This window comes from Anoplophora glabripennis, unplaced genomic scaffold, assembly GCF_000390285.2.
Source record: "Anoplophora glabripennis isolate ALB-LARVAE unplaced genomic scaffold, Agla_2.0 scaffold451, whole genome shotgun sequence".
Lineage (NCBI taxonomy): Eukaryota > Metazoa > Arthropoda > Insecta > Coleoptera > Cerambycidae > Anoplophora > Anoplophora glabripennis.
The window spans coordinates 41,078-62,442 of NW_019416652.1; the positions used below are offsets into that span (position 1 = coordinate 41,078).

The window sequence follows — 21,365 nt, forward strand, 5'->3', positions numbered from 1 at the left end:
CCCTCCCGCGCTAGCCTAAGGGCCACCTTAGCAAAGCGCATCCCAGGCTGCATAGCCGCACTACCCTACCCAACCATACCACACATAAACATGACACTACCCCCGGGGTTTACACAGACGAGCCGGCGAAGCAAGAAGAGCGCCAGAAGAAAGGGCCCTAGCCGGCGGGGCCCAGCCAGGACAAAAGGAGGTCCCACAAAGCGCCTACACCGGCCGCATTTGCGGTCGGGGTAGACGACGGATGGGGCCCACCTACGAAGGCTGTCCAGGCCTACACGAGATGAGGCAGGATAAAGAGGGATAATCCCCCTCGATCCCAAATCATTGAGGCCAATTTCTAGCCATAGAATAATGGCGCGCGGTCAAACTTCTTTAGTCAAATAATTCGCAAAACGGCCTTTCCAAATCAGCTGATTATGATGACTAACGAAATATTTATCCGCTGAAGGACTTTGACCGGTCCAACCATTTGCTGAACATGACCTATAAGGGTTTTTTGGCGAACCAAACCACGGTTAACATGGTTAGCTTGAGTTTTCGTGGTAATAAATATCCTTGGTATGTCCAGGTTGACAGATCCTTTTGGTTTGCTTCTAGGTCGCTTTAACCTCAATTATATGTCAAGTTCACGTTTAAATTAAATAGTCATGGTGAAATGTCCAGCAACATTTATTTAAATATCATTGGTAATAAATATCAATCCTTTAAAAAGCGAAACTGCTCAAACCGGCAGACTAACTTGCGGGACATAATAGGTTCTATTTCGCGAGTGAAGTCGTATGATGTATGTAGTATGTAGTATGTGTAGTACTTTATGCTCGAAGGTGTAGTATGAGTGAACGAATTTAAACTACCATATTCATGTGATAACTAAGATCAAAAGAGATAGAAATAGTAACTACAATATTCAGTCGCTAAAAAAATTATTATTATTATTATTAACTCGATCCAAACTTATCTCATAAGTACGGTTTGCCGGTTTGGCGAGCGAACTCGGCCAAAGTGGGTTTCTAGGAATTCTAGGTAGTCCAATGATTTTATAGTCGCTAGCTAAATTCACTAACGCAAAGCGCAGTCTATATCTTTTCTACGTTACGTTTGTGCCTCTATGGTTTATTATTATTATTATTCTTCAAATCTTAAGTCTACATACATGATTAGATTTTATATGCTGTGGTTTGTAAATTGCAAATTGTAAACATTTTGAGGGATACATATAACAAACTTTTCTTTTTTAACTATTATTGGTAAGTGTTAACGTTTAAATTCCTAGAGTAACAAATGTAGGGAACAATTCTTATGTGGAAGAGTAAAAGCGATTTTATGCGTTAATTCATCAAAAAGTACCAGTTATACAAAAATTTAAAAACAAACTAGTCTTATATTGAGTATTTATATATATCAGATAAGTATAACTACATATATATTTTTTAAATAAATATTCCTTAACTCCTTAAGAATAAACACGTTTATTATTGAGTGTCTAATAGGTAAATAGTTTTTACATTTGAAACATTTTTTTTTAATCCAGTTAATACTTTTATGCTGTATTATTTTATTTAACTCAAAAGTAATTAACAAATTTGGAGTTGATTTTATTCTAAAAATATAGACATATACCTATAGAACATATGAAAACATTCATTCCTAATAAACACTAGAATAAAAATATAAGTGTATGATAAATGATATTGCTTTACTATTTAAGATAAATTCGTTTTGAGATAAACATATAACAAAGAATTAAATTGTAAGGTGTGCAAAAGATGTCCATCCTCAGACAAGACTGATCGTATCGTGTAAGACAACTATTTTATGGGATATATGCTACAAGTAGTACTTATTACATTACACCCCCAATAACCAGTAAACATCTAGTCATAAAGGATTATCCATAATAAGAACTAAAAGTATGTTTTTCTTCAACTGTCACAAAACTATGACATTTTTTGACTGTCTAAGGTTGACATTTTCCTGAGAAAAAAAAATTATCTTAGCAATAAAAGTATTCACTTTTAATCCTAGGAGCTGTATTCACTTTTAATCCTAGGAGCTAAATCTAAGGATTAATTGAAAGTGTTATAATCAAGTTTTAATTTATAAAAGTTTAATCAACAATATTTACAATAATTTTTGTTTATCCACATTAATATTAAATACACAACAATTTTCAAAGCAGTCCAACATATTTTCATTAATAGTATATTATTTTCAGATGTGAAATCAGAAATGACAACGGTGGTTGGTTTATCATTACCATTATCAACTTTCAGTATTCTTTTAGTAATATTTTCTTTATTCAAAAGTGAGTCTTCAATGTAGCCATCCGCCACAGTGCTTAATCTCCATCCACCATGTCTTTTAAGACAAGTGAGTTCACCACCGCTGTCAACTAAAAGTGTAGGAGACATTCGTTGTAATGTGTGTTCACTGTACTTTCCAGTTGTCCAGCTTCAAAAATTTTGCCACTTTTGACTTCGCCTCGCAAATACAAAATTTACTTTCCACAAAAGTAACACTTCTAATCCTAATATAACAATATACTATTAAATAAAATTTTCTACAAAAAAGACACCTGATGTACTGCAACAGTTAGATGATGCAATAATGCAAATTTTTTGTTGTCATCACCTTTGACAAAGATGACATGACATGAATTGTAAAAAACATCAGCTACCGAGCATAATTTCGACTTTTGATAGGTATATATTATTTGTGTAGAATAAAATTCTATACCTATTTCTGATAGTTGCGTGTAAAAATTTAAACATACTAAAAAGTTACAGAAGAATATTCACAAAAGGTTGTAGTAAAATGAACGCGTTGTATGATTTAACCTAATAGGAACATAATTACTGCATGCATACTTTATGAAGAAAAACTAAGTAACAGCAAATTTTGCTCAAATCGGTTCCTTGGGTTCTGAGTTAAGGAGAAAGCAAGAAATAAAAAAAGAAACTTTAATACCTTGTAAACTTTTTTTGAGACATTTTTCGTTTAAGCAATTTGGTTAAATCGATCCCATTTGGGTTCTAGATTATACCCTTGAAGAATGTAACATTCGTTAGATGACACCCTGAATATTTATTGTAGTTACGTTTTTGAATATTTATTGTAGTCACGTTGTGTATATCCCAATGATGGCCACTCCATATATGTCTAAAACAATTCCTTATGCCATATGATACTCTCAACTATAATATTAGCGAATACCGATATTCCTGACCTTTGACTCTTTGTATCTCTAAAACTGAATTTCAGACGTTAGGCCCATGAGGACTTTTGATCAGGATGTCATGAAGTACAATATGTCACATTTTCAGTCCATTTGACTACCGGCTTTTCCATTTGTTTTGTGTGGGGTCTTTTCTAAGAAAATCATTATTTTATTAGCTCATGCTTTTTACTTTATTTTAAAGGTATCAGTTAATTCAATTAACCCGAAAAAGTCGGAAAATTTAGCTTTTTTTTTAATTCATAACTCCGCCATTTTTTAAGTTGCAGAGCTGACCCTGTGCGCAAAAGTAGTGAATTATACGCACTTTAAGTGTGCTCAAAGCAGGCGCTGTCAGACCATTAGTTTTGTCAAAATGCAAATTAAAATTTTTTGAAGCAACAATTTGCAAAAATTCCGGAAGCGTTGGAAGTGGTCCGAATTTAATTTTTCAGCCGTATTTTAAAAGTAGAAGTACAATACTACGAAACATATATTCTAATTTTCTAATAAAATGATGGAAATAGGTGAAAAATTTCTCCAAACATGCACAAAAACAGCCAAGCGCGCATACGCAGTCAAGTAGTGGGGGAAGATCAGGAGATGAGGGGCAGATATTCCATTTTGAATATTGTTTGTTATAGTACGTATAGTTTAATATTATTGTAAGTGGTGACACATAATAAATAATACCAGTGTCATAGAGTGTACAAACGACTCCAATATAGCAGAAGCATCTATCTACAGGGTGATTCACTATATTTTGACCCCCCCTTTAACCCTTTTGTTTTAAGAGATAAAAAAAATTTTAAATATAAAAGTTGCACAATTTTTTATGAATTTTTCGAAAATTATAGTAAAAAAACAAATGAAGTCCAAACAAAATGGCCACGGACTTTGTTAAGTTAAATGGAACACCTTGTATATTTTTACATATTTGGATAGAACGTACCTTGTAGAGCATAGCCATATAGGGTTTGTTGGGTCCATCTCTAACAATAAGCAAAATACTTTAAAAAAACGAAAAGAAGGCTTTTTATTAAGAAAATAATACATCTTGTAATTGTTAGACCTCTTTCAGGCATTTCTGCCTTTTTTCCAATTAAATAAGGATTTACAGATTTAGTTATAATATATTTTGACAGATGGGTCATTGATACGGTCCAAAATGCGTATAGGTAATGTAACGACATCTCACTTATTAGGCCGTGAGAGGTCTAATTACTCATGGACATTATATGGTATGTCGTGACAGTGACGGGTAGTAATGTCTTGACAACATTGTTATTGATTGACAGTATGTATTATTATTTAATTAAAATAGGTTACACAGAAGTAGAAAATTATTTAGAATTAAAATAGAGAATGGAGAAGAACTTTGCTATGTTTTAATTCCTATAATATTCCAATTTTTTACTTCTGTGTAACCCATTTTAATTAAATAATGATACAAACTGTCAAACAATATCAATGTTGTCATGACATTACCTGTCACTGTCACGGCCTACCATATAACATTGTCCATGAGTAATTAGGCCTCTCACGGCCTAATTAGTGAGATTTAGTTACAATACCTATACGCATTTTGGACCATATCAATGTCCGATCTGTCAAAATATATTATAACTAAATTTGTAAAAAACCCTTACATAATTGGAAAAAGGCAGAAATGCCTGAAAAAGGTCTAACAATTACAAGATATCTTATTTTCTTAATAAAAAAAAAACTTCTTTTTGTTTTTTAATAGTATCTCGCTACATGACTATGTTCGACAGGGAACATTCTATCCAAATATGTAAAAATATACTTACAGGGTGTTCCATTTAACTTAAAAAAGTTAACATCCGCCACCATTTTGTTTTGACTTCATTTTCGACTATCATTTTTGAAAAATTCATAAAAACTCGTGCAACTGTTATATTTCACATTTTTTTTATAACTCTTAAAACAAAAAGGTTAAAGGGGGCCCCAAAATATAGTGAATCACCCTGTACATCTGCCAATGGTGAATATTAAAATGCAAAATCTTTCGTTTAATTATGCATGTAAAAAGTACAGAAATAAAATGAGGAATGTCACAAACATTTTCGAGGAAAATAACTTTTTATTGTAAATTCGTGTTCATAAACGACTTAAAAATGTATCAAAATTTCCATAATGGTATACAAGAACACTTAAACCTCTTTGGAATAGAAAAGTACATTTTGTAAGACAAGTTTCAAATTCACATTTGATGTTAAGATGTCGCGAAAATGTTAAAAAATGCAGGAACAAAACAAGGAATGTCCACAAATTTCACATCATTGTGATTCCGTGTATTGGTATTATTTATTATAATATACCACTACTTACAATAATATTAAACTATGCTACAACTAACAATATTCAAAATTGTATACCTATTTATCCACTGCCCCTCATCTCTCGATCTTCCCCCACCACTCATGGAGCACGTTTGGAGGAGTTTTTCAACTATTCCGTATCATTTTATAGGAAAATTAGAATATATGTTTTGTATTATTATGTTTATGCGTTTAAAATCCCGCTAAAATTGGACCACCTCCAACCTCTAACGCATCCAGAAATTTTGCAGAATTTGCCAAAATTAACGGTCCGACAGCGCGTGCTTTGTGCACACTTAAAGTACACATAATTCACTACTTTTTTGTGCGCAGGGTCAGATCTACAACTTAAAAAATGACGGAGAAATAAATTAAAAAAAAAAACGCTAAATTTTTCGATTTTTCCGGGTTTTCTTCGTTTCTAATTATCCGATCGGACCGGTCGACATCTCGTTTTATTCTGTTTTGATTATCTATAAATTGTCTCTTTATAGCATCCAGATTGCTTCGTTAGTTTTGGTTTTATAAGAAAAAACTAACAAAAAAATGGGTTCTTTTGCATAAAAATGTTTATAAAATATTAATTAATGGTAAATCGGAGTATACTTATAGTGTACAGACTGTTTTTTATATGATGGCACAGTCCGTTGGCTACTAGTGTTTTGTCACAAAATCACTGATTTAATGCTTTATTGATGGGCCTATATCAGTAGTTAGGGGTCTTGACTGTGAGGTTGGATATCTTTGACATACCTAGATTTCTGGTATCAAAGAAAATTGTTTTAACTTCATTTGATAAAATGTTTTAGAAAAAAGGTGTATTGAGTGTATGAGTTTCTCTTATCAGGTTGTGGCAGAAAATACTAATTTGTAGAACAACTTCTCTTCTAAGTAATTGGAACATGATTTTTAATATTTTTGTGCAACCATGATAGTATACAAAATTTTTACATTATAAAAATATAAATGTGATAATAGCGATTATTAAAACGGTTTCTTTTAGATATATCATGGAAACCAATACATGGTGTTTAAAAAATATAAAAACTGGGGAAATCATTTCTATCTCGAAGTCTGTATTTAGAGTGGGCAGAAATATAAATGCTGATTTAACTTCACTTACTAATTCACTATCAAGGAATCATGCTACATTTTCTATTTTAATAGACGGTTTGCTTTATCTTCAAGACAATAATGTAAGTATTAAAAAAATATATATTTTAATTAGAATGTAATTTGCATAATTTTATACAGGATGTCTGTTAAAAAATGGGCCAAACTTTACCACTAGATTCTACGATGAAAATTAATTGGGATGGTCATATACAATGTTGCTCATAAACGCTTTGTTTTCGAGATACAGGGTTTTGAAGTTGAAAAAATTAAAATGATTTTCAGGCACATTTCAGAGATACGTTAAGGGATTTTTTTCTAATTTGATATGAGAAGTTTTAAAGGGAACCTACATCATTTGCTGCGATTTCATGTCAATACTAGTCCGGTCAAATTAGTCATAAAAATAGTGGTCAAATAACGAAAATTCCGACAGAGCTAAATTTTGGTGGAGACCTTGGGTACACCATTAGAAATAAAGTGTCAAAAGTCCCCACCGATCTCATGTGTGCTAAAAAAGTTATTTACGGTCAAAAGTCAAAGTTTGAGGTTTTTGAATTTTTCTCAAAAACGGTAAGTTTTATCAAAAAAGTAGCTCGGACAAAAATTATAGATCTGAAAATTATCTACAAAAATGGTCCTTTTACTTTTTTTCTAAGAACCACCATTCCTGAGATATCGCGATTTTAACAGTTAAAGGAGTCACATTCTACATGATATGCACATATATGCCACATATATTCATAGTCAGGCACTTAATGCAAGTAAAAATGCCTATTTGTGTCTTGTATGTATAAACTATACTATTCTGAGAATATTCACTCAAAAGAAACTCACTCCCTTAGTCAAAATGACGCAGATGTCCTTATAATTGAAACAGCAATAGAACAATTTAATGCAACAAATACAACTATTGTAGTTGGTGAAGATGTTGACTTATTAATACTACTCACTGCNGTTGGAGGAAGTGAAGACAAATTAAATGTATTCTTTGTCACTGACTTGGCGAATCGTTTATATCTAAGACTGTCCAGAGAATCATCATCTTTATTGCCACCATATAAAGAGATGAAAAAACGTTCGCCAACGGCAGTGAGCAAAGTAGGGTCGACTCTCTCATTGAGAAATAACGCTGTTCCACTAGCTAACTCAGGACGTGTCTCCAGGGTTGTGAGAAATTTCATTTTACCGATGTTGTAAGCTGCTGAAGTCGTGTCACATCCTGAGAAGGCATGGAGAAACAACAGATTATCCACAATGACGTCTCCGTACATAAAACTTGACAGACAATATAATTTCTCGGCTGGGTTTAAAAAAAATACATTTGAATGTGTTCTTCCAAATGCCGTGAGCAAGACAAAAATGTCGATATCTTCGGCGACAATAGTGATTGAGTCGAACGATTGGGATGCAGCAAGAGCGGAGCGAACGATGAGCGTATCTGCATCTGATTCTGCTTGGTCGACACTGAAACCCACCTCGTCCACAAAATTCAAAATAGTGTCCACAAAACTCAAAATACTTTTCATAATTAAATATGTTACGCACGCACGTGGTAGCACAACTGGAAGAAAATTTTGAAGGACACCTCCTATGCCTAATCATTCATATTAATGTATACTTACTAGTAAGGATACATTAATATGAATTAATGGAGAATAGTGTGAGTTTCGCATCGCTGTAAAACCCTAATAAATACATAAAATTTGAAAAAGTTTGTAATGGAAATTATTCCTTAAAAACCCCTCTATCAAAATGCTCTGATGTAATTTTTTTGTAAAATGACCAGAAAAAAAGTTATAACGACCAAAAGAAAATTCGTTCCCAAATTTTTACCTGTTATCGTTAATAACTTTGTTATTTTTGATTCTACGACTAAAAGTTACAGAACCAAATTTGTAGAGAATTTAATATGCAACAAAAAATGTATTTACAAATTTTCTGTGCAACGAATAGTTTTCCCGATATAGTAAGTAGTAGTATGAAAACCATTCGCAGCCCTTTTTACAAGATGGCGGCCGATGCACAAGGGTTGCGACCCCACAAACATGGATTTAACTTTACACTAACCCCTTCTTGACACCGTTAAATAATCGGATAGTTAAATTGTTATTTATGAATACGCATTTGTAACGTACAATATAGGTTATGTCAATCTATTCGTCTGATTAGTTCACCAATTCCTTTAATCGATTTTAATTAGTAGTTTTTGACTTTTAATACAATGATATTTAAATTAAAATTTAAAGAGAATATAAACCAAGTCTGAGTAAAAAATTACTCAATAATAGTTAATCAGATTAGAGAAAAAGTCAACTCTAAACTGGTTTTATATATTCAAAATAGAGTCAAAAGTTACTCAATTGATAGTTAACAGTAACTCGGATTTGAGTAAAACTCATTTCTGATGCAATAGTCTCTCTTAGTTGTAGGGTAGTGTGGGGCAGGTCCGGACGGTTTTGGCTAATTCACTTTAACAGCTAACTATAAACTTTATTTAAGTAAATAATTTAAACGATATGTTCTTTTATGGCTTCGGTAACTATATTTATGTTTTGATTAAGCAAAAAACTAACAACTTTTTTGTAAAAAAATAAATACAAAAAAGTAACATCTGTCCGCACCTACCCCACCCTTGGGAACATTCGGACAGTCGGTGGGGTAGATCCGGACAAATTGGAAAAAAGACAAAAAGAAGTAAAGAAATATAATTTATTTCAAAATTAGTGAGTCAAAGTTTACATTAAATTTCAGGAAACCAGCCAAACGAGATATTCTTGGAACAGACAGTAGCTTTGGTAATTTAGATACTATATCATTTCTTGAACCTAGTGAAATGTCATCTACAAGATGAAAATTGAACCGATTCTTTGAATGTCATAGAAACTTGACTGTAAATTCACCGTATTCAGCGAGCCCTATAACCTGTCCAACATAGTGAATGATGTTTTTTTTTGTCGGAAATTTCACCAAGACAAAATCATCGCAGGTGATCTCTACATCATCTGAAATAAAAGGATAGAGTAATTTTAGGAACAAATATTCACAAATCAAAATCTTCTTTTACCTAATAGTTTGTTAAAGTCTTCAACATCTGATGGATTCATCTCAACATCAGAATCAGACGAATAAGTGTTAAATTTATTTCTTTTTAATTCTTGCTCCAGATCTGATTCAGATGATGAAGAATGCATTTATTTGGGTCTACATTTCCTAGGTTTCTTCTTAGTAATATTCATATCTCGTTTTATTTCCATTCCTTCATCCATAAATATCTTCTTTTTGGTTCCGGTGATTTTAACCTTCGTTTTGCGGTTTGCTTCCATCTCTTCAACTCTGGTCTTCTCAGGAGTGCTGGTATAAATTCTCGATTTTCCCAACATTGATTTTCTGTTAGTTTTTCGCGCTCCCGCCTTGGGAAACGGTTTAATACCTGCAGGTTTAACGGAAATATTTGAAAGTATGATTATCGATAGTCGTGTAACCTTATCAACAATTTCGGTGAGTAAAGAGCGCATCATCAAAGTGATTTCTTCAGTGTCATCGTTTTTAAGTGCAGGAATTGAAGTTTTTGCTGTTGTTGGATTGATAACATCAGGTGCAATCATGCTAATTTGCGACGATGTACTGGGAGTGTCGTATACTGACAAAGATATGGTAGTTTCTTGATTTTCTTTGTCCTGGGGAACTGGACGATCTGTGGCGTATGCTCCAAAAAACTCGTCGTCGGTAAAAATAAGTCTATTTATGGGCCAGAGTCCAGTAGAAGAAAATGCGTTTACTATATTCTTTGGAGTAAAGCTCTGTAAAAAAGGTTCAGCCATTAATTTTGCAACCTCATATATAGTTATCTGTTTTCCAGGATTGCTAAGGAGGTGATCATTGAATGACACCTTGCACCTCTGCTTGAAAGGCCCATATACCGCTTTGTCCAGGGGTTGCATCCTGTGGGTACAGTGAGGTGGGAAGGACAATAAAACGATACCATTATTTCTTGCGTAATTAATTGCATCTACCGACACATGTGTTTCATGGTTGTCAAGAAGTAAGAGGATCGGGCTCTCTGGGCTGCTGCGGGTATGATTTTTTATATGCTCTAACAGTTTTACAAATATTGCTGTTGTCATCCAACCAGACTTTGTGCCAAAGGCTACTGATCCAGGTGGTGCACCGTGTAAAAATGTTGTTTTATTCGAACACGTGGAAAAATATATAACGGGGGAATTGTATTACCCGTGGCAGAAATTGTTCCGCAAAATGTCACTGTTGTTCCGCTTTCTGCCGATACGCATTGACCTACAACCCTTTTTCCTCTTTCGGCAATAACCTTAGGAGCTTGCATTACTGTAGAAACGCCCGTCTCGTCGGTATTCCAGATACGACTTGGTTCGAAGCTATATTTCCTTTGGACCTCTTCATAGTTATTGAAGAAAACGTAGACATTGTACTTGTTAAAAGCTGATGCCCTAACAACGCTTGTGTTTTCCGGTTTACGTAAAGAAAGTCTCGGATGGCGATTCATAAAAGACCTCATCCATTCAATACCAGCCATTTGATTTGTATGCCACTGCTGTGGAAATTTTTTCTGCAATTTTAGTGCATATTCATATGCTACCTTGCGAGTGGATAAATATGTTAAACCGTACAAAATTCTTGAACGTTGCTTGAGGTAAATCTCCAATTCAGTTTCCTCCTTTGTGGAAAAAACTTTCCGAGTTGCGTATTGTGATAAATCATCAAATGTTTCTTGGTCACTTTCGTTTTCAGAATCAGACCTTACATCGGAACCTTGCTTCTTACGTTTAGATATCCGGTCATATAAAGTAGACTTTTTTATATTAAATGAACGTGCTGCAATTCTAATCGACATGGTTCTATTTAACACAGCTGATACAGCCAATTTAATTGCTTCTTCAGAAACTGCAGGTGTGTTTCTCTTTTTGACGTATTTTCTAACCATCCTAAACTAGGACATTGTTAGTTATATTAAAAGTTTTCAAAATAGATATATGTCCGGAAGTGCCCCATTCGTGGGGCAACTCCGGACAGTGTCCGAATGTGCCCCAACTTTCATGTCCGGATGTGCCTCACCTGTTCACAAGGTCTTTCACAAATACGTACGTCTATACTACACTACCAAAGTCGCTTAATTGCAGGTTATGTTACGCGTAAATATAGGTTCTTTAACATGCATTACTTAATAGGTTCATTAATATACCATGGAAAAGTTTATAACGTTAGGTATTTTTTCTGGAATACTTACTTTTATGTGTCACTTTCACTTTTTTGCAAATAACTTTAGAAACATACAAGATAACAGCTCAATTGTAACACGTGTGGCGATCAAATCATGACTGCTACTAGTACCCCTGACGGCAACTTTCTAAACATTATGGAAAGCGGGAAATTTGAAACGTCCGGAGGTGCCCCGTGTTGGAACCTACCCCACTCTACCCTATATATGTGTCATCTACCATTTTATCTAATTTGCACTGGAATACTCTATCCATGAAAGATGGGTGGTCACTCGCGGTATAACCTGCGTTAATATTGTCCACTATTNTGAGGGGTGGTTATTTCAACCCCTTTCGAGGGGTTAAAATTTTCGAAAAATAGTTGAAAACTCGCATCTGTATTAGTAAACAACCTGTAAAAAATTTGTTATTTGTACCTCGTTCGGTTTTCAAATTACAGCCAATTTTCATAATTTTTTTGGAAACTTTGATGGCCCATATCTCTTCAGGGGTGAACATTTTACTAAGGCGATTTTTTGCAGATCGTGTTCTTTTGAAATGTAGATTCACTGGTATCATTTATGCTACTCCAATCAAAGACACCCTATATAATATTTTGGAACCGATTCAAACTTTACTTCCACCTGCTCTAGAAAAACTCCTAAACACTATTTTTTGCAATTGCAAAAAAGGTTGTGCTAAATCTGGCAGTAGAAGAGTAGGGTTACTGTGTTCTCCAGCGTGTACTAATTGCCAAAGCCAGTCAAATGTCCAATTGAATACAACGTGATTTCGATGAAGAGACACCTGATTCATCTTCATTTGAACAATTTATGAACATCCAGCAAGAAGAAGAGGAAGAAGAAGAAGAAGAAAAAGAAGAAGACATGACTGTTGAAGTCGACTTTGAAGAGTATGAATGAGATTAAAATATCAAAAGAAATCAGAACTACAGTTACAGTTAATAACCAATATCAATATCAATAATCATCATACAATTAAAAGAGTATTGTCCCTGAAAATTCCGTCATAACAGTTCGTGGAGTAGGCCTACCAGGGAAACCACGTTAAAAAAAACGCGTCAAAGTACACTACCTCACAGGTGCTGTGGAAATGTGTGTATATCATGTAGAACATGACTCCTTCAACTTTTAGAATCGCGATATCTCGGGTATGGTGGTTTTTAGAAAAAAAAAGTATAAGGACCATTTTTGTAGATAATTTTAAGATCTATAATTTTTGTCAGGGCTACTTTTTTGATAAAACTTACCGTTTTCCAAAAAAATCCAAAATACTTCAAATTTTGACCTTTGACCCCGAATAACTTTTTTAGCACACATGGGATTGATGGGGACTTTTGACACTTTATTTCTAATGGTGTACTCAAGGTCTCCACCAAAATTTAGCTCTGTCGGAATTTTCGTTATTTGAAATGTCTATTTTGACCGGGCTATACAAAAAACCAATATATACCAAACTATATTTTCAAGACCCTTTTCTAAAAAATAAATGTTACGCTACTGCGTAAAGGGAAATAAATAACATTCTTCAAATTTTCAGTGATTTTTCAGCATAAAAGGTATACTTGTTGAATATCGCTGAGAGACACCATTTTTGAAGGAACTGCATTATAGTTATAGTTACGTAAATAAAAGAAGACCTTCCAAAATATAGCAGCAAATTAATTTATGAAAAGTTGGTAACCTTAACTTTTTGTTAAAATAACAAAATTGTTGAATATACAGTATGTCCACAGATAGAGCTTATAAGAGGACAAATGGACCAAAAAGTGAAAGATACGAAAAAAGGCATTCTTGATAAAAGTTTTTACTTGTTTAGAAAATACGAATCACCATGACAAACTTCAATTTTTTTGTACAGGGTGGGTCAAAAACAGAAAAATGTTATTTCGAGTAAGAGTAAACATACTTTATTTTGCAAGATACGAAAAAAGGCATTCTTGATAAAAGTTTTTTCTTGAAAAATAAATTAGTCACTTTATAAAAAATTTAATTAAGTATTATCTAGCACACCTCTTATCAGAGTACCTAGAAATGCTTGATACATTTTTTGACGCAGAACTCGACCATTTACTATTCAATTTTCGCCAAAAAAATGTATTTTTAATAGGATGTTTGTCCAGCATATTGTGCTCATGAGAATGGCTTAACCATAGATTTGATCTAAGATGGATTGGTAAAAATGGTTCAATTTTGTGACTCCCAAAGAGCCCTGACTAAACCATGGCCGATATGATTCTATGGGGCCGTTTAAAACAAATTGTTTATGCTTCTCCAATACCAAATAATACTGAAATGCTAAAAGACAGAATTACCCAGGCTGTCCGTTCAATATCCCAAGAAAAAATCAGAAATTCCTTCAGATATCTAAGGAAGCAATTAGAAAAATGTGTTCAATATGGGGGTGGCGTTTTTAAAATTTGATATCTTCATCATATTGCTTTGCTTACTTTTTTCAGCTTAATTGTTGTAATTATGTTCGTATTATTTAAAAATTACACTTGAGTAAGATGTATAAAAATTAAATTTTTCTCGACGTGACGTTAATTTTTCAAGCAAAAACTTTTAATAAGAATGCCTTTTTTTCGTATCTTGCAAAGTAAGGTATGTTTACTCTTACATAAAATAACATTTTTGTGTTTTTGACCCACCCTGTACAACAAAATTGAAGTTCGTCATGGTGATTCATATTTTCTAAACAAGCAAAAACTTTTATCAAGAAAGCCTTTTTTCGTATATGTATTTCACTTTTTGGTCCATTTGTCCTCTTGTAAACTCAATCCGCGGACTTACTGTATATATTTTTTTATTATTTATTAAAGCTTGACAAATAGTGAAATTAAAATGTGGTTTCTTTATAGGTTTAAACTTAAAGAATGAGTAATTTTCATATTTTTTATTAATAAAAACATTACCTACAATTTAATTGTTTGATATCTTCTAAAATTTCTGTTGTCAAATTATACTGAATCTACTACCAATACTATGATAATTAGCAACCTTTAAATTATATATTAAACCGTTTAACTAATATAGTACATGTCTATCAAAATTCTTTTGCCTCTATTTTTTACGTGTGTACAATATCAATTGTAATGTAAATACAGATTTCATTTTTTTAGAGCTGTAATGGAACTTTTGTTAATGATCAGAAAATTCAGTCCATGGAAATGATATTAATTCACGAAGGAGATACCATTGGATTTGGCTGTTGCGAAGATCTTTGTAAAGATCGAAATTTTGATACTCCTCCTTTAATATTCACAGTTTTGAAAAAAAATAATGAAGCACCAGGGACGGTCCTCGTAAGTATGTTCTTAACATCAAATGAGGGATATTTCATATTTGAAATATTCATTAAAAATATGTTTGTATTGTTTAAAAAACTAAAAAAATGCGATTTTTTGCATAAAAATGTTTATGAAAAATTAATTACTGGTAAATTGGAATAGGAAACATATAAGCATATATCTCCAGACTGTCTTTTATATGTTGGCACAGTCCATTTGCTACTAGTATTTTTGTCACAAACAAAACATCTATTGATTAGCCTATACTGGTAACGCCAACTGCCTGAGATGTTTTTAAATTTATTTTATTCTCAATTAATATTTTATGGTTTCTACATTAACACCACATCCATCTAGAGTCACTTAATTGTAAATGTAAACTATGAATGTTTCTGTATTGTGCTTCTTATTCCGTCACCCCTAATTGTAGGTTAAAATTACAATTAGTTTAATAATTTTGTATCTGACATGTTCCTTGCAGATTTGATTGTAGTGTCGATTTAATGTATCATTTATGAATCAAATGACTGCCATTGTCTTGCCTTCCATTCCATAGTTAAACCATTACTTCTTCTTCAAAGTTTCGATGACTGACGTAGTGGTGAGCATCAAATTAAGTCTTCATTTGAGCTTATTCAGGGGTGAGGTTGCTTGTAGAATTTGAGATAGATTGAAAATGTCGGAAAGAATTTGTTTGATGTCTAAAAAATATTTTAGAATTATTACGATTGCTTAATTCTTGGTGTGGTTTGTATTTATATGTTGTCACTATTACATCAATACTGTGCAAATACTGTGTGTTAATAGATCTCTTGATCGCTTGAATCATCTTTCGGGTGAGATCGTTTGTCGTCAGACATTCCAGGCCAGGAAAAATTATGTCTAACCAAGTATTTCATTCTATGAATCTTGGATGATCAAGGTGTAGAAAACCAGAATACCAATATGCTCAAAATGTAATGAGAATGTCATTACACTAACAAATGTAAAAGGAATTTTCTCCCCAAATGCACTGCATGCACAGCAGAGCATCACCAGGCCTGATCTATTAAACATCCCAAAACTACCAACGAAATCAAGAGAGGGCATATTCCTGTAAAAAATTTAGATAAAAAGTTCTTTGAAAATCCATGATTTAACTACATATGTATTATTGACAAACTAAATAAGCGAAAACATAGTGATAGTGAAGAGACACTTTAAATTATGAAAAATATTCATCAGGGATTATAACATGGACTCTCCGGTGTCTTTTTTTTTCTGGTAACCTTGGAGTTAATAACATTCAAATTCACGCATAAATTATATATTTTTCACAAATGTGAATAGTTATTACTCAAAAAGACACAATAATACAATTAAAAAAATAATATAAACTGTGCACTGTTTGTTGGATTCAAACTTAAACCAGAAAGACTAACTACCAAAATTGAAGTGCAGTTGCATTCTGCATTAATTTGGGAAAACTAAATCCGCCCAGTGGGGAGATGTCGAGATCAGAAGCAAGAGAAGATTTTAGAAAAATAACAAATCTACAAGGTGTTTTGTGTAAAATAAAAACAAATTTGATTTACAGATCCAAAATGCAACTTTTTACATATTTTTTTTAAAGATAAGAGGAGTAGAATGTTATGTGAATGTATCTGTACAATCATTTATGAAAATGCATTTCAAAGAAACATTAACTATAGTATTTTTTGTAAATATAATGCTTCTATATTGCCTAATTTGTTGTTTCATTAAGTGATCTTTATCTGATATACAAGATGTTCCTTAATGATGTGTGAATATTTAAGGGTGTGATTCTACATGGAAAATTAGTGATAGTTCACTTTATTTAGCTATGGTCCAAAAATGTTCCGTTGTGAAAATATTGAATAACTATCATGTATTACACCTACCTTATGACCATAAATAAATATAAAAAGATATCTCGTTTCTTTTCCATATATCTATCGAGTCATGTTGGTTGAGTGGTGAAGACGTCTAGTTTAAGATATGGTTTCTGAAAGGAAGCATGCGTTTTTTAACCAAAAGATATGTTGCCAGAACTTGGATTCAAACCGAGGTCTTTAAATTTTCAGTCTGGCGCTCTACCCACTAAGCTATTCTGACATGTAAATAAATGTTAATTTAAACCACAAAAACTGATATATAAAACTTAGCTTACATATGTATATAGTAGCAGCAGTCTGTCTATCTAGTGATGGCTTTGGCAACTTCCTGCATTCCAATAAACCGATAGCGATTTCATGTTAGTTCTAGTCGTCTTATCATTATATATACACATAATAATAATAAATACTAAAATTCAACATTAACAATTAGTATACGTAATTCAAACAGCAGTAGCATGTCTAGTAACCTTGGCAACTTCCTGCATTCCAATAAGCCGATAGCGATTTCCTGCATGGCTTCTTATCACATGTTACTACAGCTCTTATTAGCTTCCTATTTGCGCTCATCACCTTATCGTTATGTATACAAATAATAATAAATACTAATAAAAACTAAAATACAACATTAAAAAATTATAATTCAAAGATGGCGGCATGCCGCACCCCGCCATCTTCACATCCGGCTCTGCAACCATGTGATATAGCCGCCATTTTGCAGCTACGACCAATCACCTACCTCCTTTCCAACCACCATGTAGCATGCCGCCATCTTCACACCTTTTTTTATCCTTCCTCCCTCAATTCTTCAATTTAGGAACTAACCGTTTAGGCATAACATCTAAACTGAAGAACTGACCGTTACTGTAACTATAACTAAACTGTATCCAATCAGTAAATTTCGAACAAAAAAATAAACTAAATTTGGAACAACAAACTAAACAAATAAATATGTATATACTGAAATGAACAAAGAAATAAATAAATAAAATAATAAATCCTATAAAATATGTGGAAGAAATCATTGACTAGAACAAGGTGCGTATAAATAAGGGTTAAAACAAGTTACTAGTTGACTAGAACAGAGTGCGTATAAAAACAGAAAAAAAAAATAATAATTTAAAAAAATAATTCACTAGAAGGAGATATAATAAAAACTATAACAGTTAGTCACGACTTTATACTCTATTTGATTGTTGTTGTCTCTCCTCTTTTTTTTAGTCTTCATAATTTTCCAGACATATCTTACTACACAGTTTCATTCTTCTTTGGATTTTAGCATAACTTGTATGATGTTATCGGGGTGTATCTATACTCCGAGTGCGATTTCCAGCTGTGTCTTCTCCCTCGCCCATCTCTGGCACTCAAATATCATGTGTTCTACATCATCCTCCTCTCCGCAACTAACATATCGTTTATCGGGGCTTTTGCCGATTTTGTGTATACCTCCTAAAAATCCCATGTCCAGTCAGTACCTGGGTCAAATAATAATCCAGGTCACCGTGCTTTCTCTTTCTCCACACGTCTATCGTCGGTATAAGTCTCCTTGTCCAAGTTCCCTGTAGACTGTTTTCTCACTCATTTTGCCACTTATTTCCGTCCTTACCTCCTTCCTGTTTCTGTTTGTGGTATATATTTCTCTCCTTTCCCTTGCTATCCAGTCTATAGGAACTAATCCTGCCACGACCGTGGCCGCCTCATACGATACGGTCCTGTAAGTTCTACACCCTCGTAAGGCCATTTTCCTCTGTACCCTCCTTAGGGCATTCCGATATGAGGCCACACTCATCGCCTCTGCTCATACTTCCGCACCATATAATATTATCGACTGGGCGACGTAGCTAAGCACCTTGCGTTTAGCATTGCCTGGTTCTTCTAAATTTGGTAACAGCCTTATCAATGCCATTACTGTTTTATCTGCCTTTAACGCCAAGCTTATATTTGGGCCAAAAGTTACTGAGGTGTCTACGAACAGCCCCAAGTATTTCCCAACTTTTTTTGATGTTATTGTCATCTCTCTTAATTTAACCTCAAAGTCTCGGTTCCGCCTTGCGAATTTCAGACATATAGTTTCCGTCTTTTCCGGCACCAGTTCCAGGTCTTGACTTTCCATCCAGTACGCTATCTCTTCCAACGCCTCATTTATTTTATGAATCACTTCTTCGAAATCTCTATGCCTTCCTACTATCATTAGGTCATCGGCATACCCCACCAGACTGACTCCTTCTGGCATAATTAACTTTAGAACCATGTCATACATCGCGTTCCATAAAATGGGTCCCAGGACTGACCCCTGTGGCACACCGACGTTCACTCTACGAATACACTCTTTCCCGTACGTTATCTCTCTATTCGACAAGTAATCTTTCACGACTTCCACTAGATCTGGTTTAACGTTCATCCTCACAAACGCTATTTCTATGTTATTCCAACCTACCGAGTTAAAGGTGCTCTTTACGTCAACCATTGTTGCTATGCACCATTATCTTTGTTGTTCCCTATTTGCCTCCCTGGCTATATCGATTACTCTAGTCATAGCGTCCACAGTAGACCTCCCCTTATGGAATCCGTATTGGTCGTCAGATAACAAGTTTTTACTTACGAATTCCTCTACTAGTCTATTTTTCATAAGCTGCTCATACAGCTCCCCGAAGGTATTTATTAAACAGGCTCTTTCCCATTTTTCAATTTCTTTGCGGCATCTTCCAATTCCCCCTTCGTAAAAGGCTCTATAGTTCCTTCCGGTCTTCTCGTCCATATAATCTCCTCTCTCCGCGGAAATAGTTTATCTACCCATTTTTCTCTTTCCTCCTCTGTCATCATTATTTGTGGTTGCAGTATTTTCAATTTATTCGTTACCAGCCTGTCCAAACGGGTTGGTATCTAGTTCGCCTACAAGATTTCCCCAACATTTCCTTTTGCTAGGCTTTATACAGTTCTTCAGTTCTTTCTTTACTTTATCATACTCTCTCTTTATCATCTCTATATCCGTACAACCACCTGGATTTCTTTTCCTACTTCTGGTGAGATTTGTCCTAGTTTCGATCACTTTACTTCTTATGCTAGCGATTTTGTTCGTCTACCAATATGGAATTCTTCCTGCGATAGTTCTCACCTTCCTTGTTGTTTTGCAATATGCTCTTTTCAGAACTGTTGTTAACCATTCCGGCGTCTCTCCTGTCTCTTGTTTAGCACTATGTCTCAGCTCTATAGCGAGCTTTGTATTATCCACCGGCCCATATTTCCATGTCTCGTCCCTTTCTTTACCCGGCTGCACCAAAGTAAAAGTTATGTACTGATGTGGGTTAAAGGAAAACTCGTTTTCCATTACTCTCAAGTTTCTTACTCTGTTTAACAAACTCTCTGATACTGCTGTAATGTCAATGATGGTTCCCGTGTCTCCTCTTACAAACGTTTGTACTTTCCCGTTATTGATTGGGAAGATATCTGGTGTATACATCATTGTACTAAGAATATGTCCTCTCTCATCCTCAACATTTGATTCCCACATTTCCGAATTTGCGTTAAAGTCCCCCGTCAATATTACCTTTTTTGTGTCTCCTGTTCTTATATCCTCCACTAAATTCCTAACATATCTATCAAAGACATCCACTGTTACATTCGGGGAGATATAGCAACTGCATATTCTGTAGTCACTAATCTGGGCCCATAGATAGCCTTCCCCGCTGCCCACTCTTGTTATCTCATGTGATTTTCCCACTATGCCAATAGCCACATCTTTACGTCTATTCGAATACCATTTAGAATTACTGAGGGACGCCATATGTGGCTCGCTGACTAATATGTCATTAGCCTTAATCTCTGCAGCTGTGGCCCACGCTAATTCCATAGCTGCGCTGCATCTATTTGCATTTATTTGCAGAAGTGTGATCATTGCACCTTACCAGGTAAGGTCCTCCCCCTTCGTTTTGCTTCAGCCAGGGCCTTTCGAAATTTGTCATATCTACTACTACCCATTTTGTGCCCACCCTGATTGCAGATAACGCATCTGGTTTAATTTTTGCACTCCTTGTATGTATGGTCATCATCCCCATAGTTATAGCATTTTTGCTCTATCTGGGACCTTGTAATCTTTAGCCTCATGATCGAACTCCCAGATCTATAGCATTTTGGAACCTCTATTCTCTTCTCCATCATGCAACTCACCATGCCTACCCTCATCGGTCCCGTTGCAAGCAGAGTCTCCATCCTGCCCTAGGAATTGTCACCATCGTGAATTTCATCTTATTCTTCTTC

The 21,365-nt window shown here is 34.2% G+C and overlaps 1 protein-coding gene and 1 long non-coding RNA gene across 4 annotated transcripts in view; one reads left to right on the top strand and one right to left on the bottom strand.

The window, feature by feature from the left end:
• The first annotated feature begins 1,110 nt into the window (after positions 1-1,110).
• The window catches only part of LOC108909679 (probable helicase senataxin), a 74,031-nt gene continuing 53,776 nt past the window's right edge, over positions 1,111-21,365 (top strand). For 2 of the 3 annotated variants that reach the window (XM_018714079.2, XM_018714080.1), the window contains exons 1-3: positions 1,111-1,247; positions 6,560-6,752; positions 15,046-15,228. In XM_018714079.2, the coding sequence (XP_018569595.1) occupies positions 6,567-6,752; positions 15,046-15,228 (369 nt within the window). In that variant the 5' untranslated portion in view covers positions 1,111-1,247; positions 6,560-6,566. Of the gene's footprint in view, positions 1,248-6,559; positions 6,753-13,538; positions 13,599-15,045; positions 15,229-21,365 lie in introns of those variants that run through there. The other variant, XM_018714081.1, reaches the window with a different exon arrangement.
• On the bottom strand, positions 16,200-17,496 carry LOC108909680. Its single transcript, XR_001964423.2, has 3 exons — positions 17,384-17,496; positions 17,115-17,218; positions 16,200-16,306 (listed from the first exon to the last, which is right to left on the bottom strand). It is a non-coding gene; the product is annotated as an uncharacterized LOC108909680 (long non-coding RNA).